Below are 20,740 nucleotides of genomic sequence, written 5' to 3' on the forward strand. Positions count from 1 at the left end.
CCTGATCCGCCTCTCGGCCCGCTACCAGCTCCAGCAATGATGGCCTCCGGGATGAGTGTGACATCTCGGCTGGATCGGCGTGCAAGTCTGGTATCGCAGAGCCAGTGGCGTCGGTCTGTGGCGCTGTCACACTATTTGGATGAAAAGGAGCTGTCGAGCTAAGCAGCGCTGAACTGGAGATCTGACCGTTCAAACTGCCGGCGCCGCGCGGAGCAAGGATCGTTTCGTCGGCAGAGCGGCGTGAGGGTGAAGGCGTGCTCGAAATCACCCGAGATTGCTCGTTAGATGGACGCGTGGGCGTGCGATCATCTGGAGCTGAATAGCGGACGGCCGTGCAGTGGTTGTGAACGTGAATGATTTGTTTGCGAATCGTCGGGCGCCATCGAAGTCGGACCAAGTCAGGACCATGCAGGAGAGTTGATTGTTTGAATCGCGATTGTTGATCGGGAGCGATTGCCGAAACGAGAGCAAACAAGCAGGTGATGAGTGGCAGAGGGTGCGGTTAGGTGGTGATGACCCACGAGACGGCCCAGAACAGTCGAGCCGCCGCGTCGTAGAGACGCGCGTTGAGGCAAATTGGACCGCAAAGCCGAATAAAGACAGGTCGCGTGCCCGAATAAACGCGATGCAGGGCGTGTGCATGCAGCAGTAAGCAGCGCGCCAGATTTGTTCATGCGAGCGGCAGAGCGGCGAGGTAGCGAGAGCGATCGATCCACCGAGCGGGGAAGCAGCAAAGAGCGGGATGTATGCGCCGAGCCAGAAAGGCGCACATCAGCAAAAGGGCAATCGCAAACGATACGATGTTCGAGAGCAAGGTCGTCGTGCAGCGCGATGCGGAGATGTCGGAGTTTCGTCGTGGTACCAGCGCGCGGCCGAAGAGAAGTCCGCGATCCACGATTGCAAGACGGAGAGATTGGTGGGAGCGACGGCCAAATCAGACAATGGTGAATTGCGAATGTCGAGGCCGGGGCGACGAGATAAATGTGGGGCAGGGATATGGGGAGAGGTTCGCATCAGACGTGAGTCAGCAAGCAGCGAATGGAGACACGCAAGCTGTAGAACGAACAGGCCATCTTGATTGGGATGGGCCATGGCGCCACAGCGAGCCAAGGTTCACGATTGCTTGGCGTGGACAGTCAGCCGCAAAGGTGCACGCGGCGCCCACCCCACCCACTGGCTTTCACACCTGGATTACAAGAATCTGCAGCAGGCAAACGACGATGCCTGTCCCCGACCACTCACCGCACGACGCATACACGGATTGAGTTGTAGCTATCTGCGCTTCCTCCGACGCGCATTCAATCGGTGTTGCGCTCGCTGCAACTGCTTCTGCCGATGACCGGCTTCTCGTAGGGCTCGAAGGCAGCGAGAAAGTGACGTTGGGCTGAGGAATCGTGCCGGCAGGAACTGCCAAGGGGTGTAAAGGCAGACCACTCGAGGTCGAGCGCACGTGCCGGCTGCTACGCGACGATTGCTGAGGAGAGGTGGGAGTTGAAGGCCCAGCATCGATGGAGAATGACGAGCTTGCCCTGGCGCTGTTCTGCGCTGTCCGCGCGGAGGTTGCAGAACTTGGCGAAGTTGCGGATGTGGGGCTGATGAGCTTGCCCTGCACTGCGCGTGCGATGTTTGGGATGGAGATGGCTCGCAGCATCGCTGCTTTGGCTTTGCCTTTCGAGAGAGAGTCTGCATTGGAATCTGCGCCGAGTGCAGTCTCGTAGCATGGAGGCGTCTCTGTACCCTCAGAGCCATTCGAGCGACTAGCTGCCTCTCCCGATCTCCGATCAGCGTGCGTCGGATTCGTAGCCGCCGGAGAACCTTGGGTCTTGTTGAGAGTAGAGACTGTCCGCAGCAACCGACTCCTTTCTCGCTCCGTCATCACCACATTGTTCGCAGTGCGTCGAGCCCATCCACCCACATCCTCACTCTGCTGCAAAGAGCTCATGTTGGCCGGCTCCGAAGCAGCTTCTTGTCGTGCAGAAGAGCTGCTATTTCGTCGAGCTTCACTGCCCTTCCTGACCATGCCCTGAGCGCCTGCTCCGCCAGCCGCGAACTGCTGCGGTGGCTGCGCGAATGCCATGGCGTGCTGCGAATGCTGCGAAGCTGGTGGAGCGCAGATGAGCGCGAAGAATTCCTGCGACGTTCGAGTAGGGATGCGTTGTTTGTTGCCTCTGTGTTGTTGCTGCTGCAAGATCGTCAAGTCGAGTAGAGAGCGGAAATGAACTTCGTTTCAGAGAAATGAGGTTGAGGAAGCCATGATGAAACGGCGTCGATGTTTGAGTGGGCTTCGATGTGCGCACTCTGACTGCTAGCTGCAGTCAGTCAGTCAGTGATGCGGAGAGAGGCTCTTTGGCCGGTGAGGCGGCAGAGTGTGAACAGGTTGTGTACTGCAGAAGGGCGAGAAGATCTCGTTCAGGGTGCTGCGATCTAACAACGCGGCAGATGAGAGTGTCGCGGTGATCAACCCTGCCAACCTGCAGCTGATGTTGAGCAAGGATGTGGAGCCCGGGGCGTCATAAGCTGGCAGATCATGTGAGCACGCGGCAGCGATTAGCTCGGAGTTACAACTGCCCTTTCGGCTCAACAATACCCTCAAAATTGTGACTTGCTGGATGATTCAAGGCGAGCACGACGGCAAGCAAGCAATCTTGAATGCGAATACACTGTGACTCTTGAATGCAGCCTTTGTGCCGAAGAGCCCTGAATTCATTCCCGCATCTGCATGGCCGGCGGCCGATCGCAAATGCTGGGTGGTTTCATCCAATTAAGCAGCAGCCATGACCGTCGCAGCACAGGTACAGTAGCGCGATAGATGCTGAGACGCTAGCAACCCCCACAGGGTCATGCAATGGCAAATTTAATCACGAATCGATTGTGATAATTGCTGCATGGGTCGCTGAATTCGCATGCAGCAGCGCAGCGCCGCCACATCACCGCTGAAACCACATCAACACGCCGGCGAATAGACGGCATGTCATATGATGCAGCGCGCGGATGCATCATCGATGCATCGATCGAGACGATGCGCGCGCAGTCAGCCCATTCGTGGTCTAAACTCACGCCGCTTAAGCATCGAGAGGGACTTTGCGACTCGCAAGTCGTGCTTTCATGATGTCTCAAGAGTGGCAGTGTGGATGGGAATCAGCTGAGGACGCTGCTATGCTGAGTACATAGCCGCTTCCTCTCCCTCATTCACAGCTTTGGCGGAAAGCAAAGTTGGATGAACACGTGAGGTCGAGCCTGCATGCCCAAATGGGAAAGGGCTTGCGCTCTCCACCACAACGCGATGCACGCTAAAAGATGACGTATCGCACTCCGCAGCCGGCGGGCGGACCGCTTTTGCTGGTGCTAGCGCACACTTGGTCGTGACTGGCCTTCTCAGTCTCCCTCATCCACAATTGAAGATTCTTAATTTCAACCCTCGTCACTCGTAAATTGTGCATGTACCTACAGGCGACGCTGGTGGAGAAGCGCGCAGTGGTATTCGTGATTGGACCGCAAGGACAAATGGAGCCTGGCTGCTTAAGCGAGAGTCGTGGGTACGTCGTTGGCGTTTCTGTAGGGTACTGCCTTACTGCTCAACAACCCTTTGAGGAGGCTGGGAGGTTACAGTAAGGCACACGGCACATGAACTCGCTGTGGCGTGTCTGCTGCACGGAGCAAGATGCCGATTGCCAGCCAGCAAATTTCAAATTCATTCAGATCGGCAGCTGCGGACAGAGTAGCCTGGTCGCCGTGCGTTCATTAGCATCCGGGCGCTCTCTTCTGCTCACCAACGCCGTGTCATCGGATGGAGAGCCGACGCGGCTTCCAATCATAAGGTTTAGAGACGAGAGACGACCTTGACTCCGCCCCTTCCCCGCTCCCAACGCCGAAGAAGAGTGACCTCAACAATTTGTGAACGTGAATAAAGCTCATCACCACTTCCACTTGAACCAGGGGCTCTGGTGTTATGACGCCGGCCGACGCAACTCGCTGCAAAGCTTGCGCCACACGCCCTAGAAGCGAGCTCTGCTGAACGCCGGTGCTCTTACTCTTTACTATATGAGCATCGTGGCTCTCCAGCATGCTCGACCGTAATCCACTCGTGTCAATGACGTCGCTGGCTGCAACGCAGGGACCGCTTGCAAGTACTCACAACCATGCTAGCTTACATGTAGTCTTTGTGATTCAAGCCACATGCCATGGTCGGCAAATTATGGAGACCGGCAAGCTTGGCGGCTGCATGGGGGGGCAGTTCATGAGCCTGCAGGATCTAAAATCTCGCTTACCATTGAACGCTTTGAGACGATGATGTCGCTTGCTGGCGCCAGAAGATGCGGACTGGCCGGACGCGGCGATTGCTGATGGGGCTGCATTCACCATCGCTTCGGATCTAGGATAAGGACACTCCGATAGGTTCGGCTGCGTGACGTCCGAATGTTCCTGCTGCCGAACCACGATGGTCAATGTGCAATCACGAATAGTCTTGAGTCACGAGTAGCTCATTCTGCACTGGAGAGAGTGCTGGTAGACTGCGGCAACTCATCAGGAACAGGACATGATCCAAGAGGTGAAAGCAAATGAACACGGCGGGATCATACGATGTTTGTCTGCATCATCTGTGGCTTCGGATCCAAGCATGCGGATCTTGAATCAGGTGTGTGGAGGTGTGCGCGAACCTCGGTCCGATCTTCAATCCTTTCTTGATCCCCGTTGTCGTCGCACGCTAGTCGTACATCACACCTACACGACGACGAGAGCACTCAGAGTCACAGTGCGATCACGCGTGGCCAACGGGGCTTTTCACAATGTATGCTTATACACAGCGCAGTCATTTTGATTCTTGTACCATCGTGAGTAGACGCCAAAATAGGATCAAAAGTCACATCGGGTACGTGAATCGAAGAGCAACACTGCCAGGCATGCTCGACGTGTGGGCAAATGTCCGGACGCGATTCACCACACGGAGGAGTACTTTGGTAGGCTCGAGAGAGCGGAGATTCTCCTCAGACTGCAGGTGATCAGGACCGAGTGCTACTACTACTACTCTCGAAGGAGAACTTGGCGAACGTCGACTGGGTCGCTTGGCTGAGCGGTCCACATGTCATCACACCGACACGCCATTTCTGACCGCTCGCTTCGCACGAGGCCTCGTCTTGAAATGTCGCTGGCTGAACAAATCCTCTGATCTCGCGAATCTGCACGAGCTCAGAGGCTTGAGGTCGAAGAGGCAACTCTGACGCTTGTTGAACTGCCTCAGAGTATGCGATCGACACGCTCAGATCAGGTCCATGTCTGGTCACCTGAACGTAGAGCCAATTCTGCTTCGAGAGCCCGACGGATGGCTTGGAAGGTGCGGTAGACCAATCAGAGTAGGGATTGGCAACAACGCAGCTATCGGGTGCATATCAGGTGTCTCGTCGTCAGATTGATTGCCCAGTACCATTGCACGCGACGAGACAGAAACTTCTTAGACCACCCGCTCACCCGACATTTTCCCGTCCCTCGTCAAATTCGACGCCTGCTTTCGTCCAGCTCGTGCTAGGCTCTCCGATGGTCTCACCAGCGTGGACGAACAGAGCAGCCTGCTTGAACCTTGCAAGACGGCGAGGAGCAGGTTTGAGCTGGCGTTCGTCCGTCGCGCCTTTGCCCATGCTGTACGCATTCCACAACTCACCTCTCATCCATCCCACACTGCATCCATACGCCCGCTGTCCAATTGGCCTCGCCGTCATCCACAGCGAGAGTGAGCGTAGGCCCCGTCCTCGCATTGACATTGTCAAGTGGCTGAGAACCTTTTGGCGTCCTCCACCAATCACTCGACCCTTTAGCAGTGAGATTGATCAAGTCTGCGCTGGCATCTCGCAGCTCTGCTGCTCCCAGCAAGCTCCACTTCTCAGAATCGAAGTCGACTTGCGCAGGATAATTGATGATGGACATGGTGCTGGCAGCGTTCAATCGTCAACGCAATGGCATGATCGTGACGGTAGAGCTGGAGAATCTAAATGCCGAAAAGAAAGCCAGGCGGGGCTTCGCGCTCTCTCAAGTGAGATTTGCATCATGCGCGACTGGGCACAGGCAAGCAGGACGCCGGAGTCGGCCCGATGAGCGGGGACCGCGACTGGTGCAGCCCGCTCTTCAAGGTGGACCTTTCTTGTGATGCACGCATGATCCAGAAGCCTGAGGGCGTTTGGACACACACACACACACACACGCACGCACAAGCAGTCCCCATGACGGCCGAACGACTCGCCCGATGGGCTTGATTGTAGATCACAAGCACAACTGGGCACAAGCGCGTTCAAAGACATGCACATTCTGCTAACAGCAAGAATATCTGAGGGGTCTTGCGTAGGGCGATCAAAATCGGCACGAGCATCTCAGAGCTTGGACTCGACGCCAGACAGAGGCAGGGAGGGGTAAAGAGAGCTGGTCAAGAACTCGCTGGGAGACTTTTGTCTGAGGTCATTCTTGATGAATTGCTCAGCAATATCCAAGCTCCTGGAGCCCTTGAGCTTAGCCTTCTCCTCGGCCAAGACTTGGTCCACGTATTGGTTGGTGATGAGCTGACCATCGTTGGTGGACTTGCCGTGGTACACCCAAGACCAGAGCAGGTAGCGGGATACTTCTCCTGTAGCAGCATCTTCCATGCTGTAGTTGACTGCCTTGCAGCCCAAGCCGTCGAGCCAGCTCTGGCAGTAGATGAGCAGAGCCTCGACGTTCTGCTGGACACCGCCTCGGGTGATAGCGCCTTCGACGACAGGGTTGAGCAGATCAACAGCAGTGGTAGTGACTTCATCACGACGGATGTGGTACTGGTTGGGACCCAGCATGTGTTTGTTGAAGACCTCGAGCGCGACAGAGACCAGTGCAGGGTGTGCGACCCAAGTTCCATCGTGCCCCTTCGTGACCTCGCGAAGCTTGTCAGCGCGGACCTTGTCCATAGCAGCATCGTTACGAGCCTTGTCATCCTTGATGGGAATAGTTGCGGCCATACCACCGATGGCAGCGACGTGTCGGTTATGGCAAGTCTTGATGAGCAGGTCCACATACGCGTTCATAAATGGAGCGGTCATGGTGACGTTGGCACGGTCAGGCAAAACAGCTGCCTTGTTGTAGCGCTGGCGCTTGATGAACGAGAAGATGTAGTCCCATCGACCGCAGTTGAGACCGGAGGAGTGATCGCGCAGCTCAAAGAGGATCTCGTCCATCTCGAAGACAGCAGTGATTGTCTCGATCAAGACCGTTCCTCGGATAGTGCCACGAGGGATGGAGATGTAGTCTTGCGCCAAGTTGAAGGCGTCATTCCATAGGCGTGCCTCGAGATGAGACTCCATCTTGGGCAGGTAGAAGTAAGGGCCGTAGCCAATTCGTACAAGCTCCTTGGCGTTGTGGAAGAAGTGGAGACCAAAGTCAAAGAGGGATCCGGAGATGGGTCTGCCATCAACTAGGAAGTGCTCCTCGTTCAGGTGCCAGCCACGAGGGCGGACGATCAGGGTGGCAGTCTGGCCGACGGGCTTCAATTTGTACTCTTTGTTGTTGGAAGACTGCTTGAAGTCAATCTTGCGGTAGGTAGCGAGGTTCATGTTGACCTGGCCATCAATCATGTTAGCCCAGGTGGGAGACGAAGCGTCCTCGAAGTCAGCCATGAAGGTGTAGGCACTGCGACAGGCCGAGTCAGCAAAGACGTTTTACATGTCAGTAAGAAATGCTGGTCCAGCTTGGATTGGGAAGGTCAAACAAAAGGGCGCGATCGCAACAGCTGGCTTTTGCCCTGCCAACACATAAAGCGCGCTTCCAGCGCGCCATTCATCGAGCTCACTAGCACGCTATCCCAAAGCGCCGACGCCCTTTGCGCCTCCAGATTGGAGCTCAAGTGATCCTTACTCACCCGCTGTTCAGAGCATTGATGACCATCTTCCTGTCAACCGGGCCAGTGATCTCGACACGCCTGTCACGGAGGCCAGGGGCGGGAGGGGCGCATTTCCAGGTCTTGTCCTCACGAATGTGAGCAGTGTGAGGCAGGAAATTGGGTAGTTGGCCAGCATCAAACCCTTGCTGACGCAGGACGCGATTCTGCAACAAGCGAATTCGGCGCTCGTCGAAGGATCGGTGGAGCAAAGCCAAAAACTTGACGGCATCGGGAGTCAAGATTCGCTTGTGCTCCTCCTTGAGAGGGCCTGATGAGAAGAGTGACACAGAAGGGGAATATGCACGTCAGCCCATCCGCGCCGCAAGTGAGAACCCCTTGTTTCAGAGTGCCTGCCGATAGGAACGCCTTGCGCCATAGCTCTCGCGGCGAGCCGCCGGTTCCTCGATATTGGTTTCGGAATGAAACAGGCACGCAGGCAGCGTCTGCCGGACTCGACCTCTCTTGTCTCGGCGCCAGGGGTGCCGCATGCCTTTCGTGATGTCCGGCACCGCAATAATATGGATACGGGACCCTCAACGTCCCGAAGGCGAAGACGCTCGCGAGCACGTTTCCACAGCAGCATGAATGTAAGGCGTACTCACCAGTGATACGAACGCCCTCAACTCCTGACATGGTGAAAAGCTGAGCAAGGGTGTACGAGGGTGACTGATAGGTGGTGGGCGTGTAACAATCAACAGTGCGCGATCTATTAGATACGGACAGCTAATTTCTGATCGCGGGCGGGGTTGTGGAAAGAAGACGTGTGAAATAAAGTTGCTTGGCAGGGTAGATATATATATATATATATTCGGTCAGAGGTCTCCCGCAGTGGCAGGGCGACACCCCACCGGTTCAGCGACAAGTCCACATTTCACATTTCACGTTCGATGAGGGCGCGCATGATGATGCTCGACGAGCCGAGCTGCCTGAGCGCTGCCTGGCTGCCAGACCGCACACATGTTGGGCGGGCGATCGGGAATGCCGGAACCCGCCGCCATGAGAGCTCTACGCCTTTGGCGAGATGATCCGAGCGCAGGGCAGTGCAGGGCAACGCGGGGAGCGGCGAACGAGAGGCGGGCGAACCCTCTGCTGCTTCACCCTGCTTGGCCCTTGGCCCCTGCGCGCTTGCTGCTTGGTGACTTTGTCGAGCACAAGCTCGGGCACAAGACAGGCAGCTTGCTCTCATCGCCACGCTAATCAAAAATACTTCGTCGAGTGTAATCATTCATTCACATTACGATTCGTGATTGTGGCGAAGCTCTGAAGACGCTGTGTCAGGTGAGCCTTTGAGCACCCAGATTGCCCCAGCTCGTCCGGACAGGCTGGTGAATGCTGGCGGGCGACGCGCGGACACCAGTCAATTTTGAGTCACGAATGAGTATCATTTCGGCACGACCGGCTTTGGTTTCAGCCACGCGAGACATGTACGCCTCGAGCACATGAATCCACAATCGAAATCGACTCTTGAATGGCAAAGCCACACGAGCTTGAACTGGAGAGCGCTGGAGGTTTGTCAAAAGGTTGCTTACATCTGAAATTCAATCCATGTCAGTAACCGCGCGAGGTCTCAGAATTGAAAGCCTTCTCAACAAAAGCTCGATCCGAAGAGGTCGTCGGGAGCTCGTTATGTGCCTCGGACGCTGTGGTATTTGTGCTTGATCCCTCGGGCGGGCCGCGAGCACCGGGCAATGCGGGATGACGCAGGCGCTTCGACCAAGCAGCCGGGATCACACGTGGCTATGGCCACGTCCGCCTATCCCGTGATCGCGATAGATAAATCCAAGATTCGAGAATATTCTTGCTCTGCCGGGCGTGGTGCGCCAAGGTCTGCTGGGCGACAAGGATAAATCAAGAGGGGAGCTGCAGTCAAACTTCGGCAGAATGAATCCTCGCCCTTCATCATCCTTGCTTTGAGGCAACCAAAAGTGCGATCGATCAAGGTGGAAGCTGTGGGGAGGTCGTCCATCGACGTGCGACGGATGCGCTCGATCCTGAAGCGACGCCTCAGACGCAAGGGGTCAGGTGAAAACGCGCGCGGAGAAAGGCGCGCGCGCTTGGCCCCTTGCCAGGCGCGAGCGAAAGATTATTCAAAATCATTCAAAGTTTCATCGGGCGTGACTCGTGAGTTTGGCATTCAATATTCGATTTGAGTCGCAGTGCGAGCCTGACACCACCTCCTGGCAGATCCGCTTGACCTGCTGATGCTGTTATTCTTGATCATTGTTGTGGTGCACCAAGTGGGCCTCTTGACCTTTGAGCCTCGGCCCTCGAATTCGCTATGGCCGACCCCTGGTCTCACGTGCTTAGCCGCCAGCCGCCAGCCGTTGCGCAGCAATCGCGACATGCTCGAGAGGTCAACGGTGCGAGGGCAAGGCGTAACGCCAAGATCTGAGGGGTGCCCTGCCCACGCATACAGTCGTGGGTACATGTAGCTTGCTCACGCCTTACCTACCGAGCTCGAGCCCGAGATGTCTCGTCGGCCAAGTGACAAGCTTATTTATGAATAGAGAGACGCTCGTACACGCAAAGTCGACTTGCGGTCTCGGGCTGAGAAGGCGGCCGTGCGCCCGACGCTAAGCGGCCGGTGTTCCTTACACACGCGCGCACATGCCCCGGCTGTATAGCTGTGCTGCGCTACTGCATGCCTGCACAGCATGCATGCACAAGGGATCTTGCCTCGCATGACCGTCTCGTTTGCGAGCTCCACGCCTCACTCACACTCACCACTCACGACTGCACGCGCACCGGTGTTTTAATCCCTAATGTCGGATGCAGTCAGAGTCGCGAGTGCAGGTGCAGGTACCTACGCACGTCGTAAACATCACGAGCCCAACACTCACAGTGACATCACCTTTCGATTATCGCAAGGGGCTTTCATCCGACCTGCGTGTCATGTCAAAATACTCTGCTCTCGACGTCATACGAAGCCTATCTAATCATCCTGTCGCGCGCGATTGACAACAAAGGGGAGCGGGTTGGCCCCCTTCCTGTAGCTAACCCCCTCCTCCTCCTTGGCGCCATGGCTCGATGCATGCACCCTCCTTTCTCCAACCGTTGGAACCGATGTGCGGACAGGATTGCAAGGAACGCCGAATACTCTACCGGCCTCCGAGTCCAAAGTAGCGGACGAGCCTCAACGGTCGGCGTGCAGTTGTTTAGCGCGAGAAAACGTAGACACCCTGCTACGCTACCCAGAACAGGCTCTTAGGATTTGGATCCGCTGTGACAAAGTGGCTTCACGGGCCAGGTAGGCCATTGCCCCTTTCACACTCAGACTGTGTGTCTGGCACAGCTCTGACCATGTGCGCCCTCGCCTGTTCAATGACGTGCTGGCCGACCTCGACCGCCCAGCTTTGAGCTCCCCCGGCGAATTCTTTCTGTTACGGTTCAACTGTTCGGTCATGGCCCTCTCAAGGCGTACTGTAGAGACACAAGAGACTAACAGGCGCTTCGATCCCAGGCCGAGCAAGCTTCGATCTTGACTATCTGGCCCTAAATCCTCTTGCGGTCAAATCTGCGTAGGAACGGTCGGCACCCTTTCAACGGTCGAGCCGTTAGACCCTGGCTTGAAAGGCGTGTTGCTCTGTCCTGCTCTGCCCGCTGTCCGCTGCCCTGCGCATGCCTATGCTTTCCCTCTGAGACACTCACCCACCTGTGCGGCACCACCGGCTCGCCAGCCGAACTTCCAAGTTTCCGTCATGCCTCCTTCTTCTCTCACTCTACCTCCATCTATCTCTTCTATTTGACTCTTATACGGGCATCCACCACCGCCACTTGCACATTCCGTCAGGTCTCAACACCGACGGAATCTCATTTTATGGTCAAGGCTCAAAAACCAATCCTCTACGTTGAACAACATCGTCGATAAGCCGCGACGATTCCTGTGGCGCTTGCCGTACACCCAGGTCTGCTCACTCTGCAACAGCTTGCAACCCCGACGCGCATTACCCGCGCGCGCGACTGTTGTGGCTGGCGGAGAATCGTGCCCGCCCCGCCACCCAACCGATCGGAACATTTCAATCCGCTCTGCAAGTCAACAGCGAGACGCTCTTTAGAGGTCACATTTTACGGCCTCACGTCACTACCTGAGGGTTCGGGATACTGCACTAGCATCGACATCCCCTCTCCAAGCAGCTCGATGCAAGAGCCTGCCATTTAGGTCGCTTGAAACACTCTGAGACACGAACTCTTGCCGCCGTTCATTTTCCTAGCGTTCATTGTCACTGCGAGTCAGTGCTTCAATATCGATACATACTACAGGACGGTACATCGATATTCCAACATTTTCGACGACCATCTCACGAGTAGAGCCAAAGCGCTGTCTCTCTTCAGGCTCCTTTTGAGGGAGCTGACCCCCCAACAGCGTCACGATCATGCCCTCGGGTCACGTCAACCCGAAGGCCTCGCTGCATAGCATCACGCAACAGCCGGCAGCTGGGAGCGCTGGTGTGGAGACCAGGAGCTTCTCTGACAGTAGTCGACAAGCATCTCGATCATCCCCAGATCACAACGGTAACGGAACAGCTGCCAGGAGTCGACGCCCAAGTATCAGCGCCTTTGCAGCTGCGATGACGGTACGTTGCGCTGCTCTTCATACTTACTGTTGAGCCGCACTGATCAAAGCTCGGGATGTTGCCCTTCAATAGCCTTCTTCTCCCACGTCGCGGATGCGAGCGAAGTTTTCCAACGTTCACGGACACTTGCCTTCGGTGAACGTCGGCGGAGGCGACGACAATGTGGCACCCGCCCCTCCTTCAGGCGTTCTCTTCCCATACACACCGATGTCCAGCTTGCCTTCTTCAGCCGTGATGCAAGTAGGTCCGCAAAGTGCTGGGGGGAACCGACGACCCGGCCTTCTTTCCCCCGGTCCTTCACACTTTGAGAAGATCCTTGCGGACAGAGCCGCGGCTTCGAAACACAAACACACCAATAGTGTGGACAGTGACAATGCTTCGCTCGCGAGCTTTGGCTGCGAGGGTGCCGTGGAGTTTGACCGACAGTACCGCAACATCACGAATGCCGACTTGGATCCCGGGGTTCGTGAAAGATTTCTTGACGGCATTTTCATGAAGCTCACATCTAGGGCAGGCAAGAGCGGCTCCCAGTCACGCACCTCGCCCGGCTCCGCGAAAGGAAGACAAGGAAAGGTTCGCGCTCTCAAGCCTCACTTTCTGGATCTCACAGCAATCATCAACCCGGTACCACGAGATCAGCGCGATACCAGTGTGCAGACACCCAGCTCGACATCCAGCACTTCCACGAGTGATTCACCCGTAAGCTGGGATGCCGATGTCCCTCAAGGTGTCTCGCCGACGGGTTCCACACCTCTTTTACGTTCTCGACGAAGTGCAGAGTCGCTTGCTGATGGCCGCCGTAGACGCAAGCAGAGCTGGTTCGGTGCAAATGTGGCCGGCGTGCCGCCCACCTCAGCAGACATGCGCGTCACGCAGAGCGCGCAAGAATACTCGTCGAGCTCACACGTGCCGACGCTGCCCGAGTGGGCCAAAAAGTCCAACATGTCGCGCTGCGACTTGCCAAAGAGCCAACTTGACGAGCCTCTGAGCCCTATCAGTCCCTTGGCTCGCAGCGCGCAGAGCAATAGCCAGTCTGCGTACCAGCCGAAGGACACTTCCACCATTCGTGGCCCTCGAGCACATGGCAAGGTCTCCGGAAGCCACTCGCGCGCTCGATCAATTCACGATGCATTGATAAGCGCCAATGTAGCACCGTCGCTTGATGCCAACAACGTCGCCATGACACGTGCCGCCAGCTACGACGTCACTTCTGGCAACAGTGCACCGGCGCGCGGGTCTCAGCTCAAGCAGGAGCCCATGAACCATCTGCACAGCTTAATGCATCTCGATGGTCCGCTTCAGCCCGGTGTGGTCGTGCCCCGCAGCGGTCTTCCGTCCTCGCGTTCGTCGCCAAAGAAGGACTCGCGCAGAGGCGACGAAAATGTCAGCCCGAATGCGGGTAGGCACTCGCCGACCAAATGCAGAGATCAGGGAGCTGCCCCGTTCGCGCCGATCTCCAACGTGCACATGCAGCGAGGCGCTTCGGTGAATGAGCGACAGTATAGCAAGATTCAGAGCTCTCCGCCAAAAGTGACAGCCGTCCAACGTCAAGGAGCGGTCTCGCGCGGCTCACGCGGCTCTTTGAGCTCAGCGACGAGCGCGGAAGGTAGCATGCCACCAACGCCAGTGCGGAACTATGCCGAGCTTCCGCCCCTGAACGATGCCTCCACTTACGTCCGGGAAGGCTCTCTGCAGAAGCTTTACGAGTATTCGATTCCAGACAAACGAACAGAGCAACATGCGCAACACAGGCGTGGCTATTCGCGCGAACACATTGCAATCCAGTCTTCTCCGGTCAAGAGGCAGTCACATGCTCGACATGGCTCCGACACTACTCCTCGGCCCGTGAGATCGCGCGTCCTTCGCTCAGGCTCGGTCGTGCGCGAGGCGCCTACTCCTCATGTTGCATTGGCTTCACTCGAGAGTCCCACTCGCCAGAAGACTCCAGTCACGACCTTACAGAGCACCCTCAAGTCATCCCCCACCAGGGACCTTGGGCAGCCGGCTGCTTTTGCAGATGCAAACGCTCTGCACCAGCTTGGATGGACGGTGACTCAAGTTGGGCATGATCAGGCACCTGCGCCTCGCCTACAGGTGGCGAGACCTCGCGCTGCGACAGTATCATCTTCTGCTGCATCCGGATGTCACTACGGGTCTGAGGCCAACGGAGCCATGCGACAGCTTTCGCCGAAGGATGCCCAAATCTCGGGACAGGCCGAAGTACCCAGACGTCCACCGAACGAGCCCCTGCCTGCATTGCCCAAGCCGGAAGAGCACAGTCGAATCTCGTACTTGAGCACCACTTCCACCGACAGTCAATCCTCGAATTCTACCGCGGGTCTTTCGAATCACTATACTTACGGTTTGGGCCCGACCTCCATGGCCAAGTCTACAGGTGCGGCAGCGAGCGATTCGCCAGCCAGCAGCGACGGAAGCAACGCTAGTCCCCAAAGTCGCTCCAGAAGGCAGAACGCGTCTTCGAGAGGTGCGGAGTGGGCTAGCCAAATCGGCAGGACACTGTTCCACAAGCCATCGTTTTCACGCACCGTGGTCGATGGAGACGTGGAGGAGGGCCACCGTCAGGCCAGCAGCTTCACCGAAAGTCGCTTCCTGGCGCCTTTCGAGCAGCGCGCTTAGTTCGTAGCTTGCTCCCGCCTCGCGTCAAATCTCTCCTAGCTACCCCTGACCCCAAATCAAGCCTATGATCCTGATTCGCTCAGTCTACTGTACGATCTCAGCTCCATCATCTGTACCCATCGTACGCCAACAAAGCTTACCACTCATCGGTCTCTGCACTACTCTGTACTGCCTCTTCCAGCCTATCTGTACCGTGCAGTTCCCATTTCTGATCCCCACGGGGACGACCCCCACAACACGCTCTCTGCTGATCCACCGCATCTTCTCACCGATCACGCGCCGCTTGGCGAATTCGGCATACACTCATTATCTCCGATCCCTTCATCATTATCACATCGACTCCAAGGCCGGACTGCCATGCCTCACTTGTAGCATAGACGCACAAAGCAGCACTTCATCTGCTTCACGCGCAATATCCAGAGATCCGCTATGATTTAAGTGCACTGATTGCGCGAGTGTAGCGTCTGAGATGTCTAGAAGGACCTCTTCGAGAGATGCAACGACAAGCTCTGTCATGAGTCCAGGCCGAGCGATCTCAACCTGGTGATTCCCTCTCCTTCCAGCCTGCAAGTCCTCCACTCGTTCATCTTGTGCGCGCCAAGGACTGCCAGAAAGTCAAAAGTGCACACAGGTCCGCGCATCCCATGTCAGCAGCGCGGCGCGCGGCAAGGCGCAAAATGAGGCGGAACACTGACCCTTTGTGTAGAATGCGATGCTCGGCTCGTTCCATTCCAACACGTTCCAATCCAACCTTGGACACCCCTCTCTTTCAGCTATAGCTCCTAATTCCCGGAACAGGGCTTTGCCGGCTCCTCTATTGCGCGCTTGAGGGGAGACGTAGAGATCTTCCAGAAAGAGAGAAGGCTGCGGATGCGCGTTGGAGGAGGCACGAGGGTCGAATGAGGGCAAGGTGCGCGAAAGAAGTTGCGGTGAGCCGCTGCTTCCATGCTTTGGCTATGATCGATCGAGAAGGCATTCGCTCAACTCACTTTGGCTGTCCAGGTCGAGAAGGTGTGGCAGTACTGCGGCGATATTGCGGAGGACGTGTGAGCGACCAAGCGACAACGCCAGTGATCAGCCGCCTTTCCGACCAGATCGATGGCTCAAATCAGCCCTCACACTCACAATGGCCATGCCGACGGCGTTTGCCTCAGCCCCTACGCCCCCCTCCTTGATCTCAGCTATAAGCGCACCTGCAAATCCCTTGTCGAAGATGTTCTCCTGCAGCAACTCGACCGTAGAATGATTCGACTCTGGCGCTTCTTCGTACTTTGCTAGGTCTGCTATGAAGCGCAAGAGGGTGGGAATGTCCGAGGGCTTTGCAGGGCGCACCACTAGGGAAGAGGAGGAGAAGGGCGCTGCACGAGATGAGGAGGGCGGGGGACCCGAGGCGAATGTGGGCGGCATGCTGATCAGGAAGATTGCGGCGTGCTCTAGTCTGGTACTGCGCAGTGTCGACGAGGTACAGTCAAAGTCACGAACGTGGCGCGACGATGAGAAAGTTGAAAGGTAGAAGAAGCGTGTCCCCAGCTCCACATGCTAAGCTCTCATCAGGAAGAAGTCGTCCACCACAACCTGCGCATGCATGCATGCATGCCCTGTATACTCATCAGCTCCAACCCACACTCGATAAGTAAGCGAGACTCGTGACTTTAATCCCGCAACCGCTGCGTGATCAGAGAACATTCACGTGATACGCTTGCACCTCTGACCTCTCATGACGGCCGCGGGCGTCCTGCAACAGTCTAGCTTGAGTGACTAAAGAGTCAGGAATGAGATCATGAGTCTTGGATTTGAGTCTTGGATCACGAGTCTTGTGACAAAGTCACAAGTCACGGTTTTGTGTATGAGTCACAAGTGACAAGTCACGTGAGTGTACACCGCGGTACACCGCGGCCGGTAGCATCACCATCCGCAAGCACCAGCACCAGCGCACGGCCAGCAGCAACAGCAGCAGCACGAAGCGGCCGCAGACACGCGCGCTCTGTAGCAACGGCCGGGATGCGCGCGCTGCTCTGGCATGTGCAGCAGGCGCCCACACCCACGCACAAGCACCACAGCTACCACCATCACCACGAATACCTTCTCATCTATACAACGAAGCTTGCGAGGTCGCCTTTGCTATCAGCGACAAATCATCGCTTCGACTACCACCTCGCTTACAACCATCGCACCCCGTGGCTTGCACGCCTACGCAGCTTCTCACCCGTACATTGCAAGCTGGTCGCATCCCTCGCTTGCAGACCAGGCGATTCACAACAAGCCTTTCGAGTGCAGGCGCCAGGTCCAGGCAGGATATCGCGTAGGCCCTCGCTTCTGCAGCCTCACCATCTCTAGCATACAGATTAAGCTAGGCACTCGACCACCCTTCTTCGAACGCACCTCTACCCTTTTCTCGACTGCGTTGCGCGTATCCAAAGCAGCTCCCACCTGCGCCTAGTTCCAGAAGACGCAATTATTGCTGCAGCACTAGCACACACATCAAGCCCTTTCAACAAAGTCATGGCCACATCTTCTGCATCATCAGCTGCCCAGGATGCGCAATGGCGAGCAGAAGTAGCAGCGCGGGTCGAAAAGGATGGACGGCCGCAGACTGAGGATGTGACAGCCACCAAGGGCAACGATTTCGAAGACTATTTCCTGAAGCGACCTCTGCTCATGGGCATCTTCGAGGCTGGCTTCGAACGGCCATCTCCGATTCAAGAAGAAGCGATTCCCATCGCTTTGACTGGTCGTGATATCTTGGCAAGGGCAAAGAATGGAACGGGCAAGACGGCGGCTTACGTCATTCCCTCTCTAGAAAGGCTCAAACCCGAAAAGAGTGCGATCCAAGCGGTCTTGCTCGTCCCTACCCGAGAGTTAGCCCTGCAGACTAGTCAGGTCGTCAAGACTTTGGGCAAGCATATGGGCATTCAGGTCATGGTCACCACCGGAGGAACCACTCTGAGAGACGACATCCTGCGTCTCTCTCAGACCGTACACATCCTGGTTGGAACTCCTGGGAGGATCTTGGATCTTGCGAGCAAAGGCATCGCTGATTTGACCCAATGCTCGACTTTCGTGATGTGAGTTCGGAAAGGGAGTTCGGAAAGGGAAGAAATCCGAGATCCAGTTGTCAATGCTGATGCGCTCACCCCACCTGCATGTAGGGACGAGGCCGACAAGCTGCTGTCACCCGAATTCACGCCTGTCATGGAGCAATTGCTTGGCTTGTTGCCCCGCGAGAGGCAAGTCATGCTGTTTAGCGCTACCTTTCCACTCATCGTCAAGGACTTTAAAGACAAGCACATGGTCAAGCCGTACGAGATCAACCTCATGGACGAGCTCACGCTACGAGGTGTGACACAGTACTATGCATTCGTAGAAGAACGTCAAAAGGTGCACTGTCTCAACACGCTCTTCTCGAGATTACAAATCAATCAGTCCATCATCTTCTGCAACTCGACCAACCGCGTCGAGTTGCTGGCAAAGAAGATTACTGAACTGGGTTACAGCTGCTTCTATTCTCATGCAAAAATGCTTCAAGCGCACAGAAATCGGGTGTTCCACGATTTCAGAAACGGAGCTTGCAGGAACCTGGTCTGCTCGGATCTCCTCACTCGAGGTATCGATATTCAAGCCGTCAACGTGGTCATCAATTTCGACTTTCCCAAGAACGCAGAGACGTATTTGCATCGCATTGGTCGTAGCGGTCGTTTTGGTCACCTGGGTCTAGCCATCAACCTGATCACCTATGAAGATCGCTTCAATCTGTATCGTATCGAGCAAGAATTGGGAACAGAGATCGCTCCCATCCCACCCACCATCGACAAACGCCTTTACGTTGCTCCTTCGCTCATCACTGAAGATGACGGAAAGAATGCTAACGGGGCCAAGGCCCACCAAAACGGAGCGCCCGTCATCCCTCCTACGCAGAGGGCAATGCACCAGGCCATCATTCCCCAGAGTCAAGACTTCACTCAGAGCTCGGGAGGTAGGAGAGGCGGAGGCGGCGGCGGTCACGCGAGCGCTAGTGCAGCTGCAGGTGCTGCGCCTTCGCAGCCAGCAGCATGAGCGGACGGGTCGATTGCTGCGTCTGCCCAAGGTCTATGTACTCCAACTCTTCCGCCAATCGCCTTCTCCGCTCTTTCCCACCTCCTCCTCATGCACCAGCATCCCACTGTCACGCCTGTGTGGAGCACCAATGCTTTCCCCACTCAGCTCGAGTCTCGACTCCACCCTTCGAACCCCTCTCGCCTTCAAGCTATTGAAAGAGGTCATCGATCGCCAAATTCAAAAGCCATCGATGACCGCCAAAGTGTATACGTGTACTACTAGACTGCTTCCTCTCGACCCATAGCCGGCAGCCGATCATTCGCCTACGCGCCTTATCGACTCTCGACGACTCACGACACTGACCGGCCATCCTCTGCGGCCACTCCACTTCCTGATACGTGTGCTACTGCTGCGACCTTCTAGTCGTACGGTGCTCGTGGTCAATCCGCCGACCGACGCCATAAACTCACACACGCGCTTGTCCATGAGTCCTGAAGATCGCACTGCGCCTTCATCCTCAAAGTAGCCATACTTCCGACGAGGACGGTTCTTCGTGGGACCGTTCTGACCAACCTTTCCGCCATCCACCACCGCGCTTGGCGCTTCTTTTGAATGCCGAGCAGCCAGCCACTCGATGCCAAGTCCCTAGCTACCGGTTTATTACCAGGTTGCGGACACCCCCAAGGTCGTCTGACACAATCTTCTCGCCCTCGAACGACCTATAAGCTCTCTACACTGAGCGCCTCCTCCTCCCTACCTTTCGAGCATCAGTCTCGGATCCCCTCCCGTCTGTCGTGCACGCAAGCACTCCGCTACGGTGTGCGCTGCACTTGCTCCGGCTTCACACTTCCCCTCTGCTCCACCCGAATCACCAACACAACAAAACACTCTCCGCCCCTCCTTTGCCACCATTCCAAACCCACTTCCCAGCTCTCCTCATCGTGCAAAGCTCCACCATCTCTTGCTTTGCCCCCACACCTATGCCACACACCACCTATGAGAAATAACTGAGACTTCACCTGAAGCATGGAAGCCTGCGTTGCTCAATGTGCGACTCGTGCCGTGAGGGCCAAGCTGTAGTTCCGCGAGGAGATGCCCGATCCTACGCACGATTGAATAGTGTCAAGGACAATCGTGATGTCGATTGCGCTGGACGAAACATCTTGGCTGCTGGACTCTCTGCTTCTGCGCCATTTCTGTTTACAGGGACTTGTACCTGTAGCGGCACCTTTTAGGTCAACGACGTGAAAGAAAGAGGTGCGCAATGCCCATTCATTTCAGCCTTGACCTTCAAATGCTGTGAGTCTCTGCAATGTACTTGATCTTCGGACGCCAGGACTTTGCTATTGGACACTATTGTATCACTGCCAGCGTAGATTGGACCGTTGCGTCGGCTCGTGCCGCTATAGCCGTGCGCTTGCATGGCGATTGCATGGCTCGATCGCGAGCCTAGCAAAGCACTCTGCGTGACTTTATTTCGTACGTGCCGTGAGCATGCTGGATCACCAAACGGGAGCAAATCCCATCCATACACGATTTTGAATTTTGAATTGCATCAGCATCTAATTTGGGGAGAGAGGCGGAGGAGTGTTGGGGAGGGGGG

General features: G+C 56.2%; 6 protein-coding genes across 6 annotated transcripts; 2 read left to right on the forward strand and 4 right to left on the reverse strand.

Annotated features, from left to right (window-relative positions):
* Positions 1–1,136: 1,136 nt before the first annotated feature.
* IE81DRAFT_331001 (hypothetical protein) lies at positions 1,137–2,077 on the reverse strand (the record flags this gene model as incomplete). The annotated part of the gene is made up of 2 exons (XM_025515219.1): positions 1,137–1,186; positions 1,243–2,077. The coding sequence occupies 2 exons, from the start codon at positions 2,075–2,077 to the stop codon at positions 1,137–1,139; spliced, it is 885 nt and encodes a 294-aa protein (XP_025368456.1).
* A 2,070-nt stretch (positions 2,078–4,147) lies between these two features.
* IE81DRAFT_331002 (hypothetical protein) lies at positions 4,148–5,919 on the reverse strand (the record flags this gene model as incomplete). Its single annotated transcript, XM_025515220.1, has 6 exons — positions 4,148–4,218; positions 4,269–4,422; positions 4,659–4,722; positions 5,008–5,373; positions 5,467–5,634; positions 5,657–5,919. 6 exons carry the CDS (start codon positions 5,917–5,919, stop codon positions 4,148–4,150), a joined length of 1,086 nt encoding a protein of 361 aa, XP_025368457.1.
* Positions 5,920–6,275: 356 nt separating this feature from the next.
* IE81DRAFT_324686 (malate synthase) lies at positions 6,276–8,732 on the reverse strand. Its single transcript, XM_025514301.1, has 3 exons — positions 8,494–8,732; positions 7,871–8,159; positions 6,276–7,641 (listed from the first exon to the last, which is right to left on the reverse strand). The coding sequence occupies exons 1-3, from the start codon at positions 8,522–8,524 to the stop codon at positions 6,360–6,362; spliced, it is 1,602 nt and encodes a 533-aa protein (XP_025368458.1). The 5' UTR covers positions 8,525–8,732; the 3' UTR covers positions 6,276–6,359.
* A 3,532-nt stretch (positions 8,733–12,264) lies between these two features.
* On the forward strand, positions 12,265–15,102 carry IE81DRAFT_348452 (hypothetical protein; the record flags this gene model as incomplete). Its single annotated transcript, XM_025516260.1, has 2 exons — positions 12,265–12,465; positions 12,538–15,102. 2 exons carry the CDS (start codon positions 12,265–12,267, stop codon positions 15,100–15,102), a joined length of 2,766 nt encoding a protein of 921 aa, XP_025368459.1.
* A 292-nt stretch (positions 15,103–15,394) lies between these two features.
* Positions 15,395–16,652, reverse strand: IE81DRAFT_324689 (acyl-CoA N-acyltransferase). Its single transcript, XM_025514302.1, has 4 exons — positions 16,228–16,652; positions 16,092–16,124; positions 15,798–15,966; positions 15,395–15,706 (listed from the first exon to the last, which is right to left on the reverse strand). Exons 1-4 carry the CDS (start codon positions 16,507–16,509, stop codon positions 15,615–15,617), a joined length of 576 nt encoding a protein of 191 aa, XP_025368460.1. The 5' UTR covers positions 16,510–16,652; the 3' UTR covers positions 15,395–15,614.
* An 854-nt stretch (positions 16,653–17,506) lies between these two features.
* Positions 17,507–19,250, forward strand: IE81DRAFT_180379 (putative ATP-dependent RNA helicase DHH1). The gene is made up of 2 exons (XM_025510698.1): positions 17,507–18,167; positions 18,252–19,250. The coding sequence occupies exons 1-2, from the start codon at positions 17,605–17,607 to the stop codon at positions 19,153–19,155; spliced, it is 1,467 nt and encodes a 488-aa protein (XP_025368461.1). The 5' UTR covers positions 17,507–17,604; the 3' UTR covers positions 19,156–19,250.
* Positions 19,251–20,740: the final 1,490 nt, after the last annotated feature.

The sequence above is a fragment of the Ceraceosorus guamensis genome, assembly GCF_003144195.1.
Source record: "Ceraceosorus guamensis strain MCA 4658 unplaced genomic scaffold IE81scaffold_45, whole genome shotgun sequence".
In the NCBI taxonomy this organism is placed as follows: domain Eukaryota; kingdom Fungi; phylum Basidiomycota; class Exobasidiomycetes; order Ceraceosorales; family Ceraceosoraceae; genus Ceraceosorus; species Ceraceosorus guamensis.

Bases quoted from the DNA above. Each gene is read 5' to 3' on its own strand.
- IE81DRAFT_324689 (XM_025514302.1), bottom strand. From the start codon at position 16,509: ATGCCGCCCACATTCGCCTCGGGTCCCCCGCCCTCCTCATCTCGTGCA. The intron at 16,125-16,227 runs GTGAGTGTGAGG...ATATCGCCGCAG, and splicing joins ACGCCGTCGGCATGGCCATT to TACTGCCACACCTTCTCGAC. The intron at 15,707-15,797 runs GTCAGTGTTCCG...ACTTTCTGGCAG, and splicing joins CATCGCATTCTACACAAAGG to TCCTTGGCGCGCACAAGATG.
- IE81DRAFT_180379 (XM_025510698.1), top strand. From the start codon at position 17,605: ATGGCCACATCTTCTGCATCATCAGCTGCCCAGGATGCGCAATGGCGA. The intron at 18,168-18,251 runs GTGAGTTCGGAA...ACCTGCATGTAG, and splicing joins CAATGCTCGACTTTCGTGAT to GGACGAGGCCGACAAGCTGC.
- IE81DRAFT_324686 (XM_025514301.1), bottom strand. From the start codon at position 8,524: ATGTCAGGAGTTGAGGGCGTTCGTATCACTG. The intron at 8,160-8,493 runs GTGAGTACGCCT...TCTTCTCATCAG, and splicing joins TGAGGGCGTTCGTATCACTG to GCCCTCTCAAGGAGGAGCAC. The intron at 7,642-7,870 runs GTGAGTAAGGAT...GGCCTGTCGCAG, and splicing joins ATCAATGCTCTGAACAGCGG to TGCCTACACCTTCATGGCTG.